Here is a 19,441-nt window from a genome sequence, read left to right on the forward strand (position 1 = left end):
ACTATACAACATGTCATGGAATGCTACGATCTCTTGAGGTTCAAACTTGGCTTTGCATGTCAAATATATATTTAGGTTTCTTACCTGCAGTGTTTTCTAGCAACCCACCTCGTATTTTGACAACAATGGTAAATATGCCCTATTCACTAGGGGTCACTTGAATGGATTCTTATATTGTACCCAATCTCTAAACACAAGGGATGATCCAAAAGGATTCTTATAATTTTCATACGTAGCAAATCATTTGAGACACTCCAAATAATAATGGGCATAATTAGAGGGGGAATTGTCATTGCTAGCACATCAAATATTTACATGTATACTAGTCGTTAATTTTGCAAAATCTATGCTCCTTTGTTTCTAATTCTTCAACAAGCTTTGGGAATGCTCTTTTGGATTGTTGTAGTAATTGTCAACAACTTAACACATAAACATTCCACATCACATGTACACTAGTTGTAATTAATTTTACAAAATCAATGTTTGTTTGTTTCTAGTTCTTTAACAAGTTTTGTTAATGTTATTTTTGGTTCCGCTTAAATTCCAATAGGCCATTGTTAGAATCATAAACCAATGTGTAATTAACATTTTGGCTATGATGGTTTAATCTAGGGGGTTTTTTATTGTAATTTTGGTAATCCTTCTCACCATAAGGCCATTAGGCATTGAAATAAATTTAGTACTCTACCCCACATTCTTTATCAAGTGTGGCTTCATTTCAATTTAGGTAGCTCTTCCTCACCATAGAGTAACTCTCATGCATAGAAAATGTTGAACACTCTACCTTGTATGTACCCTTTATCATTGGTTCCAATTTATTTCGTGTTTTTCCTTTAATACCTTGTTCTTCTCCCTTTCTTTCCCAATAATGTTTATTGCCTCTCTTATTTGTCTTCCCTAAGTTACTAAACTCCTTGTCTCTCCTATTCAAGTGTATCTCTTACAATGTCTCTTTTGAGGGCATTGTATTTGTGATACCAAGTGTTTGACTTACCACACAAACTTTTATATGTTATCATTTCTACATTAATTGGGTTGGCATTGATTCCCACCTTTTTCATTATGTTGGTAAGTGTACAATTGCATTGATGGTTGGGTTGTTGTGGACCTGACATTGATCTAAACATTTATATCAAAGCAAATGTTTCTATATTGCTAACATTGTATTATCAATTTCATATGGTAGATAATGCAATAACACCACTTGCGCAAACTTCCTCAACTCTAAATTTAGCTGGATACAGAAAGATAGGTCATTGACATCTTACCAATGAATGTTAGGTTGGAAGCTAAAATATGATATCAAGTAGTAAAGGAAGGGCATAGGACGTTATAGCATTAAAATTTCTACATGTATTTGAGTACTTTGAGATCAAGTGTGACTCATTTAGATTTCTACATGTCACATCCATTGTGTCCAACAATTTATCTCTTTGGGGTTGAAAGGATATCATTTAGCTATTTATTTGCAAATGTGACTCATAAACAAGGGTATGTTGTGAAGGCTTGATTTGAAAAACAATGCTAGAGGAACAACATGCATAAGGAGAGAGACAAATAAATAATTAATACAATATTTCTTAGCATTAGATATTGCACAAATATTATCACGTTACAAACATGACCTCCCTACCCTTCTTTATAGATTGAGATGAGGCTCCATGTCTTTTGTGTAGTCTTCACACATTTCCAACATTGGATTTCACATTATCCCATGTTGTGTCATGCAACACACACACACACACACACACACATTTGACCAACAACCCCTCAATACCAACATGGTGGGACAATAGAACAAATGGGTTAGATTGCTTGTGGTGCAAGTTATCTCATTGCATGAACTAGTTGTAAACCAAATTTATTAAATTACCATCCTCGTTTTGGCAAAAAAAATCTGGAAGTATGTCTCCTTTTACTTTTTTAAATGTGTGCATTAAGCTAGTCTACCATGGTGCAAACAAGTAGCTTAAGTGGGCTCCAATTTCTGAAAAAACGTTTACCCTTCCTCAAAATCATTACCTAAAAGATTGGTATTCGTTATTTTATTAAATGAATCTTTATTTTACTCATTTCTTTCGCATCTTCCTTTGTGATGAATCATGATATAGTTCTGTCCATTTTTGTTCCAAGGTTCTTCTTGGCTTTTCCTCCATAAGTTGTCGTCTTGTGTTGTATTTCGTCACTCATTCTTTATTGCAACAATTATTGCTGGTTTGAGTGTTATTCCATGCCCACTACTAAAATTGTGGTTTAATTTGACATGTTCAAACCCATAGGGTTTCTTATCACACCTAATATGAAGGGCATTATTTAAACAAGACCCAAATTGTGGCATTTAATGTAGAAATGGGGGTATACTCTAGAATCTTACTTTTACAAGTAAAATGAGACCTATGAAATTTAGAAAAGTTATTGAGGCCAAGACTAGAGACCAATGAGAAGATGATGAAGTTAAAAGTACTCCTAGTAAACCTTTGCTATTTGTATGCACATAAAGAAGTCTTCTAATATGTACTAGAGTTCCCTCCTCCCTTCTCTCAAGAAATTATCGACACGGGCAACACCAATGCCTCTTTATGGGTTGATGTACGAGGCAATAGCATCTTGGATTTCCAAGTGAAAATGTACACAATCTTACCTTTTGAAGTTTCATGAAATCAAGATATAGATGTCAAATTTTACTACGTGACAATATTTGAGAATGGAACAAATAATGATTCTTTAGGTTTGTGTAGGATTTGCATAAATTATAATCATTTTTAAATTCAGTAAGAAACTTTGTGAATCTTTAATCTTTAATTTATAGAAAGATACTCTTTTCACATTGAGCTTTTGCAAGTAATGTCGTATTTGTTTCTCAAATCCTATCAACCATTGTGGGAGGTGTTAGAATACATGAAGTGGTGGCATAAGATAATAGTGTTAATAATTTTGTTTCTAGGAACAACATATGACCGATAACAAGTACACATAAGCATTGACACTAATGATTTATCCCTTATTCCCTTAGACTTGCTCGTCATCAATTTACCCTCCTTACACAAGTGTGCTCCTCACTATAGACCTCATTCTTATGGATGAGTAGATTCTACATGGATGATCTAACCATTTGTACGATGTTATCCAAAACTATTATATAGACCAACCAATTTAGTTGGCACATTTGCAAGATCAATGAAGAGTTTCAATGTTTCCTTTAATACTTGTGCACAAAGTCAAGTGGACACATAATTAACTACATCTTTCTTGAGGACTATCTATATTTATTGCTTTTTGGAACTACATAATTTCTTGACTTGCTTCCACAAACAATGCTTCAATTTCACACTTGTTTGACAATATAGATCACTAGAATATCCTAAATGACTAATGTTTTTGGTAGTTTGTACTGTGATGAGAAAATAACAAGAGAGATTGCACAAATTATTGACTAAATCTGAACTAAAATACCTTTAATAACATGAATGAGACTTAAGTCTTAAACTGTGATGAATAACATATATGTAGGTCTAGGCAATCTTTTTTCTAGACTAATTGTTGAATGAATGCAGTGATACAAGATTCTATATAGTGAACAAATTATTGTCAAATTGGATTTGAACCCACATCCTTTTGGATTTGAGGGTAACTACAATGCCTTTGCTCACTTAGCCAAATTGTTAAAGCAATCAAACAATCAACCAAACATGTTTAGCTTAGACCCTACCACATCTCTCCTAGTGTACTCAACATCCAAAGTGATAACTACCTATAATTTCTTTTTTTTCTTTTTTTTTTTAAGGCAAGATTCACCGTGGTATTAATGAAAAGATGCCCAAAGGCTATGTATCCATACAATCTATTACAACCCTCCTACCCACATGAATCGACATGTCCAGTAGCGGAAACCGTCATGCCTGGTCTTTTCAAGACAGGGGGCAGAAAAAGCCATCTTGGTGGAGCATATCTCCATTTTATTTTGTCCCCAAAATAGGTGAAGACCTTTGCCTTTTTCCAAATTTCTCAAAATTGTTGTTGCTTGTGAAACACAACATCAGGCTCACCATGTATTGCCTCATATTGACCTCTTAGAGTATGCAGGCTCATCAACCATATCTCCTTGACTAACTCAACCACATTCGGTTTGACATTCTAAAATACACACTTACATCTTGCCTTCCATAACATCCAAACTACTAAAGAAGATACACTAGACCAAACCTTGTCTTCTTCCAAACAATGGATTGGTGTAGTATAAGAGGCATCCAACACATGTCTTCCAGAGAGGAGAAGAAAATCAACATAGTCCCTTTCATAATTCTATATTTCTTCAGCCAACCTTCCCCCTCTCAGAAAACCCCATGTGTACACCTGTTTACCATAAATAGGATACAAAACTCTCAACACTCTTAGGTACCTATAATTTCAAGAACCATAAAACGTGGAAAAACAAGATGTTGGAAATTTATGGTTCAAATCATGAACATAATTTTCTTGCTATGGGACATGGTCTTGATGCGGAAAACAATTATACCTCTGAATCCACAAATAGAGACTGATAGACTTGAAACGTGGCAATTGGTGAGTAGAATTACAATTTGGTATATTTGGAAGGTCAATTGTTTGAAAGGTATTCCAAAGTGTAACTGAAAGACCTACCAAATAAATTATGGGATTTACACAAAGATTGCGTATAATCTCAAAGGTTCTTTGGATAACATAAGAGGTGATACACAACTGATTGTTTTACAACAATTGGAATTTAGCAAAAGCCTAGACTCGTTATTACTTATAGATAGGCACAAAGGCCTAATGTAAATACTTTAATGGAGCTTCCCGATCTTAATTCAAATCTTTATTTTAAAATGGCTTTGTCTCACACACTTCCTTTAGAGCGTGTATCTCCTATCAATAGCCTTAAAGCATAGAAACAAATTTTATGCAGATGTATGCATGTGTGTGTAACACTTCATTTCGTTTTTTTAAAAGTACAAGACAATAACACATAACAATGTATTGAGGATCTCAAGCCCAATGTGAAATCATGTTCTTTACCATTCACATATTGCACACGCATGGACACACGCATGCACACACACACCCACTCACATTTTCTTAACAATGCCTCATAATACATTTTCCCTTTACAGAATTGAGGTTCGAATGATGTCTAGAAACAATGATATATTATCTTCCTTAGGCAATGCTAAATATCGAAAATTGAAAAAAAACAGAGAATTGATATTGACATCAACTGTAGACAAAGTATGAATACAAAATCGAGCCTATGTGTTGGGAAACACAATGTTGCATTAGCTGAGATCCCAAAGAGTTCGTGCTATTGATGTAATGTTGTTGTCTATGAGAAAGTTGTTAGGACGAATATAATAGTAAGGTAGTTCTACAAGTTGTTTGTGAGTTTTACGTATTGTTTGTCAAAGTGGGTGGCATGAGTTTTGAAGTGACCGCATCATAACCAAGCGTACTTCCTCGAGTATTTCAATACTTTAGGTTTAGTCTAGAAAAAAGCTCTCGCACTTTAAGTTTTCCTGACTCTCTTTAAAGAATGCATACGGGCGGGGGTGATATCTTCTTTATTTATTAAATGGATGGGGAAGGCCCATAGTCATTTTTTGTTTCCTCGTAACTTTTTATAATTTGGGCATAGATTTTAGGGGCGGAAATATAAAACAATACCCATCTTCGAAAATATTTAGCTTCGAAGTATAGGGGAAAAAATGATCACAAAGGAACTTATTGAGGCCTTAGAAAGGAATTATATTGAATCCGATCCTTCAATATAGATATCTCATGATATCTTGCATCAAAACAAAACTCTAAATATTTTTTTAACTAATGGAGTATATTCTTTTTTGGAAAAAAAAACTCTAAATATTTTATTTTCGTGGGTCATATGGACTTTAGAGAGAGATAGCAACGACTATCAACTCAAAAAATGTATAATTGGAACTAACTCTTTTTTTGTCGGGTGCATGATGTAGTTTAGAAAAAAGATGTCAGTAATTATTGATATTACCCCTACTATGAAATGTATTACTGATATTCATGCACGTGTATAATTTCTACACGGGTACATTTATTTCAATTAAAGATGAAATTGCCTATTTATAGAGAAATTAGGGATCTTAAATTGAAATATTCTCGTAAAAGCACCATCAAGAGTCAAGACCAACCATGCTGCTCTCAATTATAGAACATCCAAATCTTGTTGATATATCAACACCAAGATTGTGCTATCAATAACAGCTATTTATGTAATTGAGTAGGCATACATGAATCGACAAGGAAAACTCTATTAGGTGTGATTTGTTCACGTTTGTCATTGGGGCCCAGACTCTTACGACATTTTCTCTCTTGAAAAGTATATAGATCTAGAAAAAAGGTAATTATAACACATACACATCATATGATCCATATACCCTACAACATCATACCATTAACTTGATGTGTATTCTTGCATTATGGTTTCTCCTCTAAAAGAGTGTGTGAAGAAGCAACATTCTTGTAGTATCCTCATTTATAGTTTGCAAAATTAATGATGTCTATATATTTTCTTATAGGTATGAATTTTAAATTTTACGATGGGGAGGCAATGAATCTCAACCTCTTTGAATGATAGGACTAGTAGCCAATGTTACCAAAGCTCATGTTACTATCATATTCAATCTACTATTAAATTTGAGTGGTGGCTATGCCAACCAAACTACATGATATGTAAAAGACATGATGTTGCATCAACATCAACATGGATCTACGTTTCATTGGACACAAATCATAGTTTTTCTTGTACTAAAACTTTATATTTTCTAGAGGAACGAAAAACTTACACATATTTGATTGGTTTTAGTATGATTAACATCAAAGGTCACATAAAATTAAAATGTCTATCATTTTCCAATTGTTAAGGATGTGAAACTAAATACATCATAATGAGTCTAAGGGAAACATTTAAAAGCTTGCTAACATTTGGGAAATTTGGATATTCATAAGTTTTCTCTTGCTAAAACATAAAGCCAATGCCCATTTAACATGTTAATTTCCACTATGCTAGAAAGTTACTAGGTTTCCGACATAGGAATTTCTTGTTTTCTAAACTTCAAGAAAGTACATTCCACAGTGGTCAATTATCAAGCCCTACATTTGATGTCCAGATTGATTTGCCAAAAAAGGTTGTTGACATCAATTCATTGCTTTTCTTAACATAGAGACATCAATATACATAAATGTGAGGGCATGCAATGGTAGATAAACCATGCTTTTATATGTGAAATTTTGGACCATTTCTAAGCACCATGGACTAAAACATGTGCTAAGTTGCATGTTTCATCCACATTTATACTTGAATGTATTTTGTTTGAAGATATGAATTCCAAATAAAATCGATCCTATTCATTGAGCTTGATAACACATGTTTTGTACATATATGTACACATCAAATTTATTATTAAACTTGTCAAAGAAAAAATGGTGATATTCTCCACCAAGGTGACTTTTTCCGCCCCCTATTATGGAAGATCCGGATTTTAGATGTGTAAACACAGTTTCTAAGGTAGCTGCATGAGGGCTTTTGCTATTCAACGTGTTGGTTGATGTTGGTCTGTGTTTTTATGTATGAGTTCTTTGTAGCCTTTCGGCATCTTTCCATTGATACCAAGATGAATATTAATCAATAAATAATGGTGATATTCTTGTTTGGCATTAAACATTAACCCATTAATAGGTCATAATACATGTCCCCTATGTACATGTGTAATGTTGGTCGGATGAATTGATTAAAATTGTTCAAATCTCTTGTTACTTCTTATATGCACTATTTTTAAGAATGATGCAAGTAACAAAACGTTTTTTCAAGAAGGGAAATCCAATGATGTTTCCTAGAAATGTTTTGAAGGATAAAGCGATGTTTGAGGCCAATGTCATCTACAGTGACAGGAAATGTGTTCCCACATCTAATGTGCAAGGTATACCGCATACTACAAATTTTTTAGTAGAGGGGGATTTTAATATGTAGTTGAATACGCCTTTCAACCATGTTGCACAAATGTTTCTAAACGACACAAGCAGGAATTTTAGGGGTACTTTTTTCATGTGATTTATGAACTTGCATTCGTTGGATGGATTTCAAAGTCAAAGACCTTATTGGCCGCATATAGAAATGAATCTTTACCTCTTTTTTTGTACGGGCCATATGAGTGACGATAAGCATTCAATACCTATTCCATTTGACCCTCTTGATGAATCTACCAATTCAAGGCCATGTTTGTTAGCCATGGTTTTACGGACAGTTGATTAGATCTTAGGTGGTTTGACATGTCAGTTCATTTATGTAGTTAAGTAAATACTCTAAGCAATTTGAAGGTATGCCTTTCCCATTTGTTGGTGATGAAGGATTAGTCACGATGTCGTGTTCTTGTGATGAAGGATTAGCAGGAGAGAGGAGGCAAAAGATCAAGAAATAAAATTTTGAACTACTCCCTTCGTATTTAGTTTGAAGGTTCAATGAATGTTCAAAATCAGCGGTACCAACTTTATCACCTTTGGAGAATTAAATAAGGAAATTACAACACCACTAAAACTTAAGGAGAATAGAGCATTATACCTTTTAACTATTGTGACGAGATGAATCACTTTGTACAAAACGATTTCCACCTACCTTTTAATGCTCGAAAGGCATCTCCAAGGTACACTATTTTGAAATCATTAACAAGAAATTCAAAACTAAAGCAAAATGGTTATTAGAAATCTCTCACATGATAAAAATGTTTTGAATGTACTACATGCATATTTGAAGAAGACGAAAACAAAACTAGAAAGTCCTGATACCATTGGAAAATATTGATAAAGCACTATGGATTAACTTGCAAAAGATGCTCATGTCTCAACTGTATGACTCGTACTTGAGCAGAGATATATTTCATAAACCTTCAACTTGATATGCATGAGGTTAAGATGGAATTCGATTTTAATGTTTCAAAAAATGGGCCTCCTAATCCAAGGATATATTGAAAGAAAGGTATGAATTGGTGTGAAGGATCTATAGGTGGTAGCCATAATTCACTAGGATCCTACAAAACTCAATCAAGTTGTCCATGCCATAACAAAAGTTTGTTGTAGAGAAAACCACAATATCTGAAAATCAATTGTAAAAGAGAAATGGATACGAAGAGTTTGACTAATTGAGGGTAGGGTGCGGAAAGTCAAGTCTTGCGATACTTCTCAAACCAGCCCTTTGTGGTGCCTGATGGAATAAATACACACCATTTTCCCTTTCATACAAACTCTCACTCATTTCCACGAATACGAAGGAAGGTCATATACAAAATGGAATAGATGGGTCTTGAATTCAAGGAAATGGCAAATTTGCAATTTTGACAAAAGATGGGGATGATAGTGGAAGTGAACATCCCCACCATCTCAAAGGTTGTGGTCCGTGGATAAGAAAAATTATCATTCGGATGAGCCACAAACTCTATTATATGTATATGTATATGCATATGACATAGATACACATACATATACATATACATATACATATACATTTCAAGCCAACACAACCTAAAACTTATACAAATATTGAAGGTATTGGATATCATATTGATATATATACATCTTGCAAAGTATTGTTGTTTACTTGTACAAAGGAACCAACATCAAAAGAATCCCCATCAATAATGTGGCAACTCTTCCTATTGGTGACCTTGGGAGTCCCAAATGTTAGCCTTCCAATTAAGTGGTTGTGAATAGACCTCAAGATTGGAGAATGTTTGACAAACCAGAAATGACATACATACTTCGTAGAAACAACTCATAAAAGGTGAAATAGAAGAGAAAGAGGTGTGATATATGTGAAACTTCATATCAAAAAAGGTGATCAATGTCCCTTGTGGTGAGAACTCCAATTTAAACGAGCCACATAGCAACCAATCCATTTGACTAATAATCAACTTAGATAATGAGGATTGACTTTGCATTTACTGATCAATAATGGCCAAACTCTATGATGTGGCAAGAATATTGTATTCTCATACTCTCTCGTGTGTATATTCCATGCGAAGATGTGAGAAACATGCAAAGAACTAAAAAGGAGTAAGGTGTTACTCCTTGGTATCCAAAAGCTACACTCAAGGCACAAATCCTTGCATCTTACAGATAAATATCTTGACATATGATTGCATTAAACCTTGTATGAATAAAAGACTAATGGAACGATACATCAATTATTTTGCATCCTAGTGTCATTAGTATACTCACATTGAATCTTTAAAAATATATATAGGTATTTGAAACCTTAGTTTAATTTTACTTAGACTTTAGGAGTGTACGGATACATATATGATAAAACAAACCCAAGTTGTGCTTGAACCTTAGGAGTATATACTTATGATGAAGAGTCAAGAGATGGACACACAAAGACCAATGATTAATGATGGACGCCTAATGATTAGTTTGTATAGAAATTGGGCTTTTTTCCAACATGTCTCCAATGAAACAACTTTTGTTCAAGACTCACAACGTAAACATGTCATTTGAATAATAAAAAAGAAAGGGTTAAGTGAGTTGTTTCTAGTTTTGAGTGTAGATTTATATATAAATAAGGAGAAGAAGATGCGGCAAGTTGGACACTACAAAGTCATCGTAGAGTCAATGACTCACAAATGAGGGAGGAAGAGGAAAAACGGGAAATGACTTTTAATTCTTAAGGTAAAAATATAAAAGTTAATCATAATAAAAGCAACTTGGGAAATAATAAAAGTGATCTATAAGAATTAAATTCCAAAATTACTAGAAGTCATTGATGAGTTGAAACATATGAGTTTGCAATACTAGAAGGGCGTTGAAAAAGTTACCATTGGGAATACAATTATCATGCTTTTGTTGTGGCGCGTTTTGAAAAACACTTAAGATGCCCAAAAGCTTGTGCGCAATCAAAAACTTTTACATGCATACTAACTTAAGAGTGTCAATAGCTCTAAAACAAATGTGATGCGTGTGAAGGATAACTATGCATTGCGTACAATAGCATGCCACTTGACATAGTAGAAAGCTTTAAATAAATACATCGTGCTTGAGGTTCTCTCTGAGGATGTGTAATGTGTTTGAGAACAACGACAATGGCTGAGAAGTAAAAAAATGTTGAGTTCCCAAGAGAATGTCTGTTTTGACTATTTCGTGACACTAGTGCGTCTGTATGGGTTTAAAATAATGGGGTGATAGCATTCCTAAGTCACTTCGAAGAGTTAGAAAATGTACCCAAAACACCTTCTTATGAAGTTTTTTTAGCCCGAAATACAAATGCGCAAGACACTGTTGACTCTTAATGTCTGATCACTTGGCACATGCTTTCACACATTATTAAATTCTGCATGTTGCACATACTACACGAAAAATGTTTGACTTTTGGTCCCATTGGTCATATCTAGATGCTCTCTTGCTATACTTATTGGATTAATGATTACTTTGTAGGATCTAAAATTGAGAACACCGAAGTTCGATCCTTGCCATGGGATTAATCTTATCCCATTCATTGCAATCGATTTGTGGACCTCAAAAAGATATATAGAGGGTGGTAAAACACCATCTCTTTTCTTGTGGACCTCAATAAGATATATGGTGGATGGTGAAACACCATATCTTTTTAATGTTGTGCTTTCTTTGTTTCTTGGTAAAAATAATCATAAAATGACCTATTCAAAATTTCACATTGACAAAATTATTCAATATTACTTACCACTCAATTAAGCTAATATGGTGTTGATTAGCTTTGTGAAAAGATAGAAAGGCCGACAAATTGCTTAGTGGAAGTTTTCGACGTTTGGATGGGATGTTCTAGTAATTACCATTATGACTGCAGTCATAAACTGATACATTTTGGTGGACCGGGAACCCTAAACCCTAACCTATTATATATAAACCCTAAACCCTAAAATCGAGGTTTCACGTGTTTTTTTTAGTGGTCCGATCTGTAGAAGGGATCCAATAGGTATTTATGTGCTTTCATAATAATGTCTTTCCCAAGTTATGGTCATGATAATGTTTGGTTTGGAAAAATAAAAAACTCAGTGCAATTTTTGTTTTTTGTTTCATTAATGTTCAAAGGTTAAGAATGGTGATTATAATATTTATAGATACAACACTTTGAAGAAATATATTCTGAAGAAAACCTAAATAAAAAGATTGGAAAGGGTTTAGTAAGACTTTATGTATTTTAATTCTGTTCATTAATGTTACAAAGTATAGTTAGAGTCTAGAGATAATGATCTCATACAACAAACACCCAGCAACTTATTTTGTACTCCAAATCATACTCTTCCATCAAAATATTATTATTATTTTCTCTCTCAATCAAGATAAGACTAAACTTTTTAACTGGAAAATAAATAAAAAGCACACTGTATTTTTAAATTTATGGCACATTGTTTCTTTTATTTTGGCTTTCTTCTTCTTCTTTCTCTGTCAGAGTAAAGCAGAAAATATTCAGTTGTTTTTTTAGTTGCTTTACCTTATTTTTACACACACACACACACACACACACACACACACTCTCTCTCTCTCTCTCTCAATGCTCTATTTTTTTCTCCATTTCTTTCCTGTTTTTTTTTTTTTTCTAATTTTCCAAAAAATTTTCTTTCCTGTTTTTCTTTACTCATCATGCTTGTTTTTTCCATTTAAAAAAAAATTCGGTTTTCCTCATACATATATTAACTGATTTTATCCATTAAACAGCATAATTTGTTTTTAGAAAAAAAATGGAACCAGCATTTTCTTCAAACATCTTCTCTGCCCACAGCCATGGAAAATGATAAAATTAAATAAAAATAATTTTTTTTTGCCTTTCGTTCCTTTTCCTTTTCTTTTCTCTTTTGTACTTCATGTTTATTCTTCTAATACTATAATCTATCTCACTCATTTCTTCTCCATATGCGCTGTTTCTTTCGGTCTTGCTTTCTCTGCATATACGAGAGGTAATTAATAATGCATTTTAGCGTGATTTACATAATGTTGTTATTGCCCACTTTCTCTGCTTTCTTCATCTCCTTTTTCTTTGATTCTCTACATTAATTCATCTTCTGCTTCTCCTTCCCCCCCAAAAAATGTAATCTAAAATATCTACTGATTATTATGCTCATTTTCTTCTTCTTCTCATTTTCATTTGCATATATATGAAAATTAGTTACATGAAATCTAGCTAATTGATGTGTGTTAATGCTTTAATATATGTGCTCTCTTTTTCTCTGCATACGGTTATTATTATTATTAGTATTACTGTTATTTATTTTTGCATATACAAATTGTGATGGAATTTTACATTGTTAATAACCCTTCCCCCTTCTGTCTCTGCATAATGCTCTTTCGTTTACTATTGTTTTTTTCGCACAAATCAAAGCTAATAACCTACATGATTAAAACTCTGTTCCCCCTTGTTTTGCTTCAGGTGATATATAGATAAGGGTGCAATATGATGCCCACCACAGTGGATCAGCAGAGCCACATTATGCCCATGCCATCTGAGAAGGGCCATGGTATGCCCATGGCATCTGACCAGAGGAGGAGGAGGAAGATCCGATGCCCGAAATGCACTGCGCTGCTCTCGGAACCATCATTCCCTGTGTTTGAATGCCCCATTTGTTCTACACTCCTTCTAGGTAAGAACACGAAGGTTCATACATACATACATACATACATACATACACTATATATTATGAAATAAAGAAAACACTCTTCTTCTTCTTCATATCTTTTCTATTTATTGTTGCTTCCAGTTTATTTTCTGTAAAATCCTGCTCTAATAATTGCGATATGGAGTTGTTGTATACTATTTGATGGAAGAATATGTTTCTATTCTCTGAATGTCCTATTTTTTAAATTCTCCTTCATGTAACATCTCGCTCTAAAAAAGGGTTTCTAATATAATGAACTTGTTTCTTGTTCCAACTCTTAAATAGGGTTTCAAGCTTTAAACACCTTATTTCCTGTTGTAAATCTTGGTCAAAGAAAGGGTGTTTAGCTGTAAGGAGCTTATCTATTCTTGTAAATCTAGCTCTATAAAAAGAATTTCTAATTTAGTTTTTCTCTCTTTCAAATCAAGTTCTTAATGTATAATAAAATCTAGCACTAAAAATGGGTTTTGATTGGGAGAACTAGGAAATCTAGCTCTAAAGGGATTTCTGAACTTGCTAAACTCAAGCTATAAGGAAGAGTTTCTAATTTATTTTTCTTTTCAACTTACAGCTTTAAGAAGTTATGCTTTTTGCTTCTTCATGAAAATCTCTAGCTTATTCTTGTAGTAAAATGTCAGAAAAAAGGGTTTCTAATTTATTGTTCTCCAAACTCCAGCTAAAGGATCACCTTCGAGTGAAGTAGCTGAAAATGGCAATTTTGCTGAGAGTAAACAAGATGGGAGCCTAAAACAGGTAAAAGAAAATATCAACATTGAGCAAAGCAAGCAAGATCAAGTTATAGAGAACGAGAGAAAGTATGAAGAACCTCAGCCCACTAATGATTCTAAGAACGAAGTTACTTTTAGCAATGGGAACGAAAGGATCCATAATGTCCTCGATGAGAGTAAGAAGAATGTCATTGTGTCAGATAAGAGATCCATGCCACTTAATGCTATACAAGCAGAACCATCCTCAGTTGAGAGGGTTTCTATAAAACATGTAATTGATAAAATGGAAGAGAGTGTCATGGAAAATGATGAGGAAATAGGCCCTATAGTTGATAGAAAGAATGAGGAAAAATACTCTTTAGCTGTCAAAGAAAAGGAGGAAAATGACCACCATTCAGTCAATGAAAACGGGAATGGTTGGAATCTTAAATCAAAGAAATTTCAAGACATTGACCATGAACTTTCTTTTAAGTATTCGCTTGAAGGCAAGGATGATCATCTCCATTATAAAAACCAAAGAAGTCCGAAGTCAGAGTTGGCAAAAACTGATGTTTCGAGGTTACCTCTAAATACTCCTCTTCGAGTAAGGCTCGCCCGTTGCTCAGATCCTACTGAAGATGAAAGCTGCTCTTCTTCTACTTTTGACTCAGAATCACATAATGATGTGTCAGAGTCATCAGACTTTGATTTTCCGGCACCATCACCAGACCGTATGCAAGCGGTAAATTTGCCCACTCCATTTATCAAAAAGAGAGAGAACTTTTACACCAATTCCGGTCCTCATATGTTGGAGTTTAGGGATCCTTGTGGTGCCATTGATGATGGAAATGATCAAGAAATATCACATGCTGATAATGATGTGATGAAAGCGAGGCTGAATCAAGAACTAACTAGAAGGCAGACAAATGGAGGTACAAATAAGAGTGAAAAGCAACAAGATAACTTGCAAGGAGCCATTTCTGGCATTAGGAAGCTAGAGATTAATAACGAGTTTCCTGAATCAAGTACCAATGAATCCAGCACAATAGATTCTACAGTAGTCAGAAGCTGTAATGGAACTCAAGTTATAATTGAAAAAAATGAAAGGCTGCTTATTGATGGCAGCAGCCAGCAGATTCCTGAAACAGCTATGATTGGTAAAGGAAAGGAAATAAACACCCAAGATATGAAGAATACAACAGACAGCAATGCAGAACTGCGAGAAACAAAAATTGGCGTTTCAATTATGGATCAAATTCAGATGCTAAAAACCCAATATGCGACACATAACTTGCATTGCAACAGTGAGATTGAATCACAGGATCATACATCTTCACAAAATGTTCTGACAACTCTGTTTCCTGATGGTCGAAACATGCCGAATATAGAAATAACAACTAGTTCATTAACCAAGAATGATGCAAACTTTCTGATGAAGGTGTTAAGTTCCATTTCAGGTTCCAAGGAGAGACAACCATTTTTCCATAATAATGCTGGTAGCATGCTTCAACCAAGCCCACCTCGAGAACTGAGAAATCTTCCTGAAAAATTGCAATCATTCGACAGTGAAGGAAGGCTTATATATCAGGCAGAGAAACAGGAAAATGAAAACATGGCATACTCATGGAGGAACCCAAACAGGTCGATTGCCACAGAAGACAGCTATTCACAACCTGTTTCTGCAGTTGAAAGTTGGGATTTGTATAATCATGGTTCACCAAATCATAGCGTTCATAGAGATTTATATGATCAGAGTCCAAGTGGGTTTCCTCATAACCCTTTGAGAAATCAGGTTGCCTCATCTGTTTCAAGTCCTCAAAGGTATGACTATGCTAATCATCAACATATATCGGAAACATATGGTACTGGAGAATTAAGGGAAAATATGGCCTATCCTTATCAAGTGTCTTCTAACTCTGTTATGGTCACTATGCCAACGTCTGAACATGCATATGCACATCATGGATATCATCATCATGTTTCTATGAGTTGTGTCCATAACCAACATGCACACATGCTACCAACTCAGTCTCCACAATATAGACTTGGTGTTAGCCGCCCAACATCATTGATGATGCATCAAACAGGTCATGCTGAGTGCTTGAATTACTATAATCAAGGCCATGACCAAACGAGTTTTCCCTCCAAACATCCTCAAAGTTATGATGCATTGAATGTTGAAGAACTTAATTCCCCATCTTCGTCATCGGGAAGAATGTATAAGCATTATCCTCCGTTACCTAAAGATGGTGCACCGCCTTATATTATATGCAAAGCTTGCAATTCGATACTTGAGGTGCCGCCTTATCTTCCTCTGAAGGGTGTCACAATTCAAAAATTACGATGTGGAGGATGTGACAAAGTTTCTAAGTTCTCTACAGATTATGAGAACAAGAGACCACTTTTGTATGGGGTTACGAGTACTCAACCTTTGATTGATTCTAGCCAACAAAGTAGACAACAACCAGTTTTAAATGGATCCCATTGCATGGATTCCTTAGACGAGGAATTGGTCAATTTAAGCCATGATCAAGATTTTCGCAAAAGGCTGTCTGAAACTATCTCCAATGTTATAAGTTTAGTTGAGGAACCACAAGGTGGGGTAACATCAACAAGCCACACAACGTATTGTGACACCGATACTTCTCTTAGCTACGGTAAAGTAGGAATTATTTTTATCTTGGGGCTAAACATCAAATACTCCGACCGACTTTTTGGATACTTACCAAAACACACCTAGGTTTTTCGAAAAATTAATGGAACACCCCTGTGACTTCACTAGTAACTACAAAGAGGTATTCTACTAAAAATTTGAAAACCTAGGGATATTCTGGTAGATATCCAAAAAGTTTGTTCTGGTATTTTAGTGTCTTTTCGTGCTCTATTGACTATGGTTTCATCTTTTAATGGTTCGAAAAAAGTTGTGAGTAAAAATCTGAAGCACCAAAGATAAGTGGGTTTTTGATTTCACTAAAAGATAGTGAAATTTTCTGTTCTTTCAAATAGGACCCAAGACTTGTCATGGTATACCTACTGTTGATGAAAAGGAAGAAGGGCTTGATTTTGGAGCACCCCGAATCTCTGATGGTGACTCACTCGAGAGTAGAACGAGGTCACCCGAGAACCAAGGTAACCTTGGAGATGGCGAGCTTCTTAAAAGTGATGAAAATTCGGCAAATACCGAGGTTCAAAACTGTGCACAACATGTTATTACAACGACTCAAGGGAAAAAAGAAGGATCACCCCTACTTGTACTTCTTAACCAAGGGTCCAAGAAATTTAATATCGATCTAGGGTCAATGCCATACGAAGAAACCAAGACTTCTTTAGTAGCTTCTATGACATATGATCAATCCACACACTGGAGGCATCGTGAGATGGAAGCCCGAGCTCGTAGTCACACCTCGTTGAGTCGAGGCCCAAAGTATATTGCAGGTTTATTAAGGAAGAGCTTGCGAGATATTGGTAAAGGGCAATGAATCAATGTTTTCTATTTTTTTCTATTTTTTCATAGTTTTCAAAGAATTGTTATATAAATATGTTGTATGAATATATATATGTGTAATATCGACAAAGTTGATCCTGGGCCCAAAAAGGCTTAATTTACTGTAGTAAATTGACTGATGTAGAAATTGAATATGTTTTATGAAGATATATTCAATATTAAAACTATAAGTCTATAAGCTTTACTGTTGGTAACAATAGCTTTACTGCTGAGGAAATGGCTTCTTAGAACATGACTTCACTATTTTGATTTGTAATAGTAACTTTTACCCAACCCTTTCTTGTATCTAGACTAGTCATTCGGTATGACTTAATACCATTCTGACCACTGTTTAATAACAGTTATTCTCACATTATTGGTTGTGCCATAAAACTACCTTTAAAGGATTTTGAATATGGAAATTTGTGTGGTGGATAAAAGTTTGTCATGTCAAGGTTTGCCAGAGATCAAGTAACTTGAAGGACCTCAACATTATTCTCCCTATTAATATAAAGAAAATATTTTTGTAGTCATCATACAAAACGCAAATGTTTGATCACATAGCATCTTAAGAAATGCATATTTAATGTCGACCAATTGTAACAAGAAAATCCACGTTGTGTCTATGAAATTCCACAAGGAATAGTTGATGTGAAAATCTTAATGAGAGCTCATAGACCTTGGCATCCCAAGTTATTGTACCTTTATTAGAAGAGGAGAAAACATCTAAGGAAGATACATCATAAAATGATTTATGAGATTGAAGAAGTGATTAACATTTTAGAAAGAAGGATACATCATAAAAATGGTCTAGAAAAAACAAAAGAGATCATATCAAGACATTAAATAAGAGATTACTAAACATAAATGCAAAGATTAAACTTATATTTGCAGTCATATCCATCTTATTGTCTTATTTTCAGTATGAAGGCCCCTTGAAACCATTGATCAGCAATATCAACTCTCAACCCCATACTCAATTGCCAAAAATGGTAGTTGACCTTACATAGATCTATGTATACAATGATACAACACCATTTCATAGCCATTACAAGGACGAAATAAAACAAGAATGAATTGAAGAATATTGAAGGGGTTTGCCTACATTACATAATATGCCTTTCCAACTTTTGTCAAAATGCACTAGTCTAATATCCTTGGAAAGGTTTCCACATGAAGCCAAAAGTGGTCACATAAAGACAACATCAAGGACTGAGGGACATGATTACAATAAAATCAGTAGTAGATCATTCTTAAGTTATATATGTTGGATGGGTGGTAAAACTTCATTTCTTCAGGCGATTAAAAAATAATATGCTTACACTATCTTTGCAAATTTTCTCAAATAGAAAAGTGTAATAAGTAGAATAATTGAATACCTTATGCATTTGAAATATTTCACAACAAGAAAAGTATATAAACATCTAGATAAGTGAAATAAAGTGTTACATTACAATCGTCTAATTTGATGGCTTTTGATTTAACCTCAATTCAGGTAAATTCTTCTTATGTGTTCTCGTCCTTAGGTGTTCTCTCTCACAAATGTCATGTTGGGCGATTCAAATGGATGTCTACCCTCGCCTAGTTCA

General features: G+C 34.3%; 1 protein-coding gene across 2 annotated transcripts; it reads left to right on the top strand.

Annotated features, from left to right (window-relative positions):
* Window positions 1-12,828: 12,828 nt before the first annotated feature.
* On the top strand, window positions 12,829-18,228 carry LOC147869427 (uncharacterized). 2 transcript variants are annotated; one of them, XM_087329331.1, is made up of 4 exons: window positions 12,829-12,965; window positions 13,436-13,646; window positions 14,338-17,025; window positions 17,375-18,228. In XM_087329331.1, exons 2-4 carry the CDS (start codon window positions 13,460-13,462, stop codon window positions 17,845-17,847), a joined length of 3,348 nt encoding a protein of 1,115 aa, XP_087185457.1. In that variant the 5' UTR covers window positions 12,829-12,965; window positions 13,436-13,459; the 3' UTR covers window positions 17,848-18,228. The 2 variants fall into 2 exon arrangements, with proteins under 2 accessions (XP_087185457.1, XP_087185466.1); XM_087329340.1 differs by lacking the exon at window positions 12,829-12,965 and adding an exon at window positions 13,010-13,096.
* Window positions 18,229-19,441: the final 1,213 nt, after the last annotated feature.

Source organism: Azolla caroliniana, unplaced genomic scaffold (assembly GCF_043228905.1).
Source record: "Azolla caroliniana isolate FFs.n. ecotype wild unplaced genomic scaffold, voAzoCaro1.0.p SCAF_1, whole genome shotgun sequence".
Taxonomy (NCBI): domain Eukaryota; kingdom Viridiplantae; phylum Streptophyta; class Polypodiopsida; order Salviniales; family Salviniaceae; genus Azolla; species Azolla caroliniana.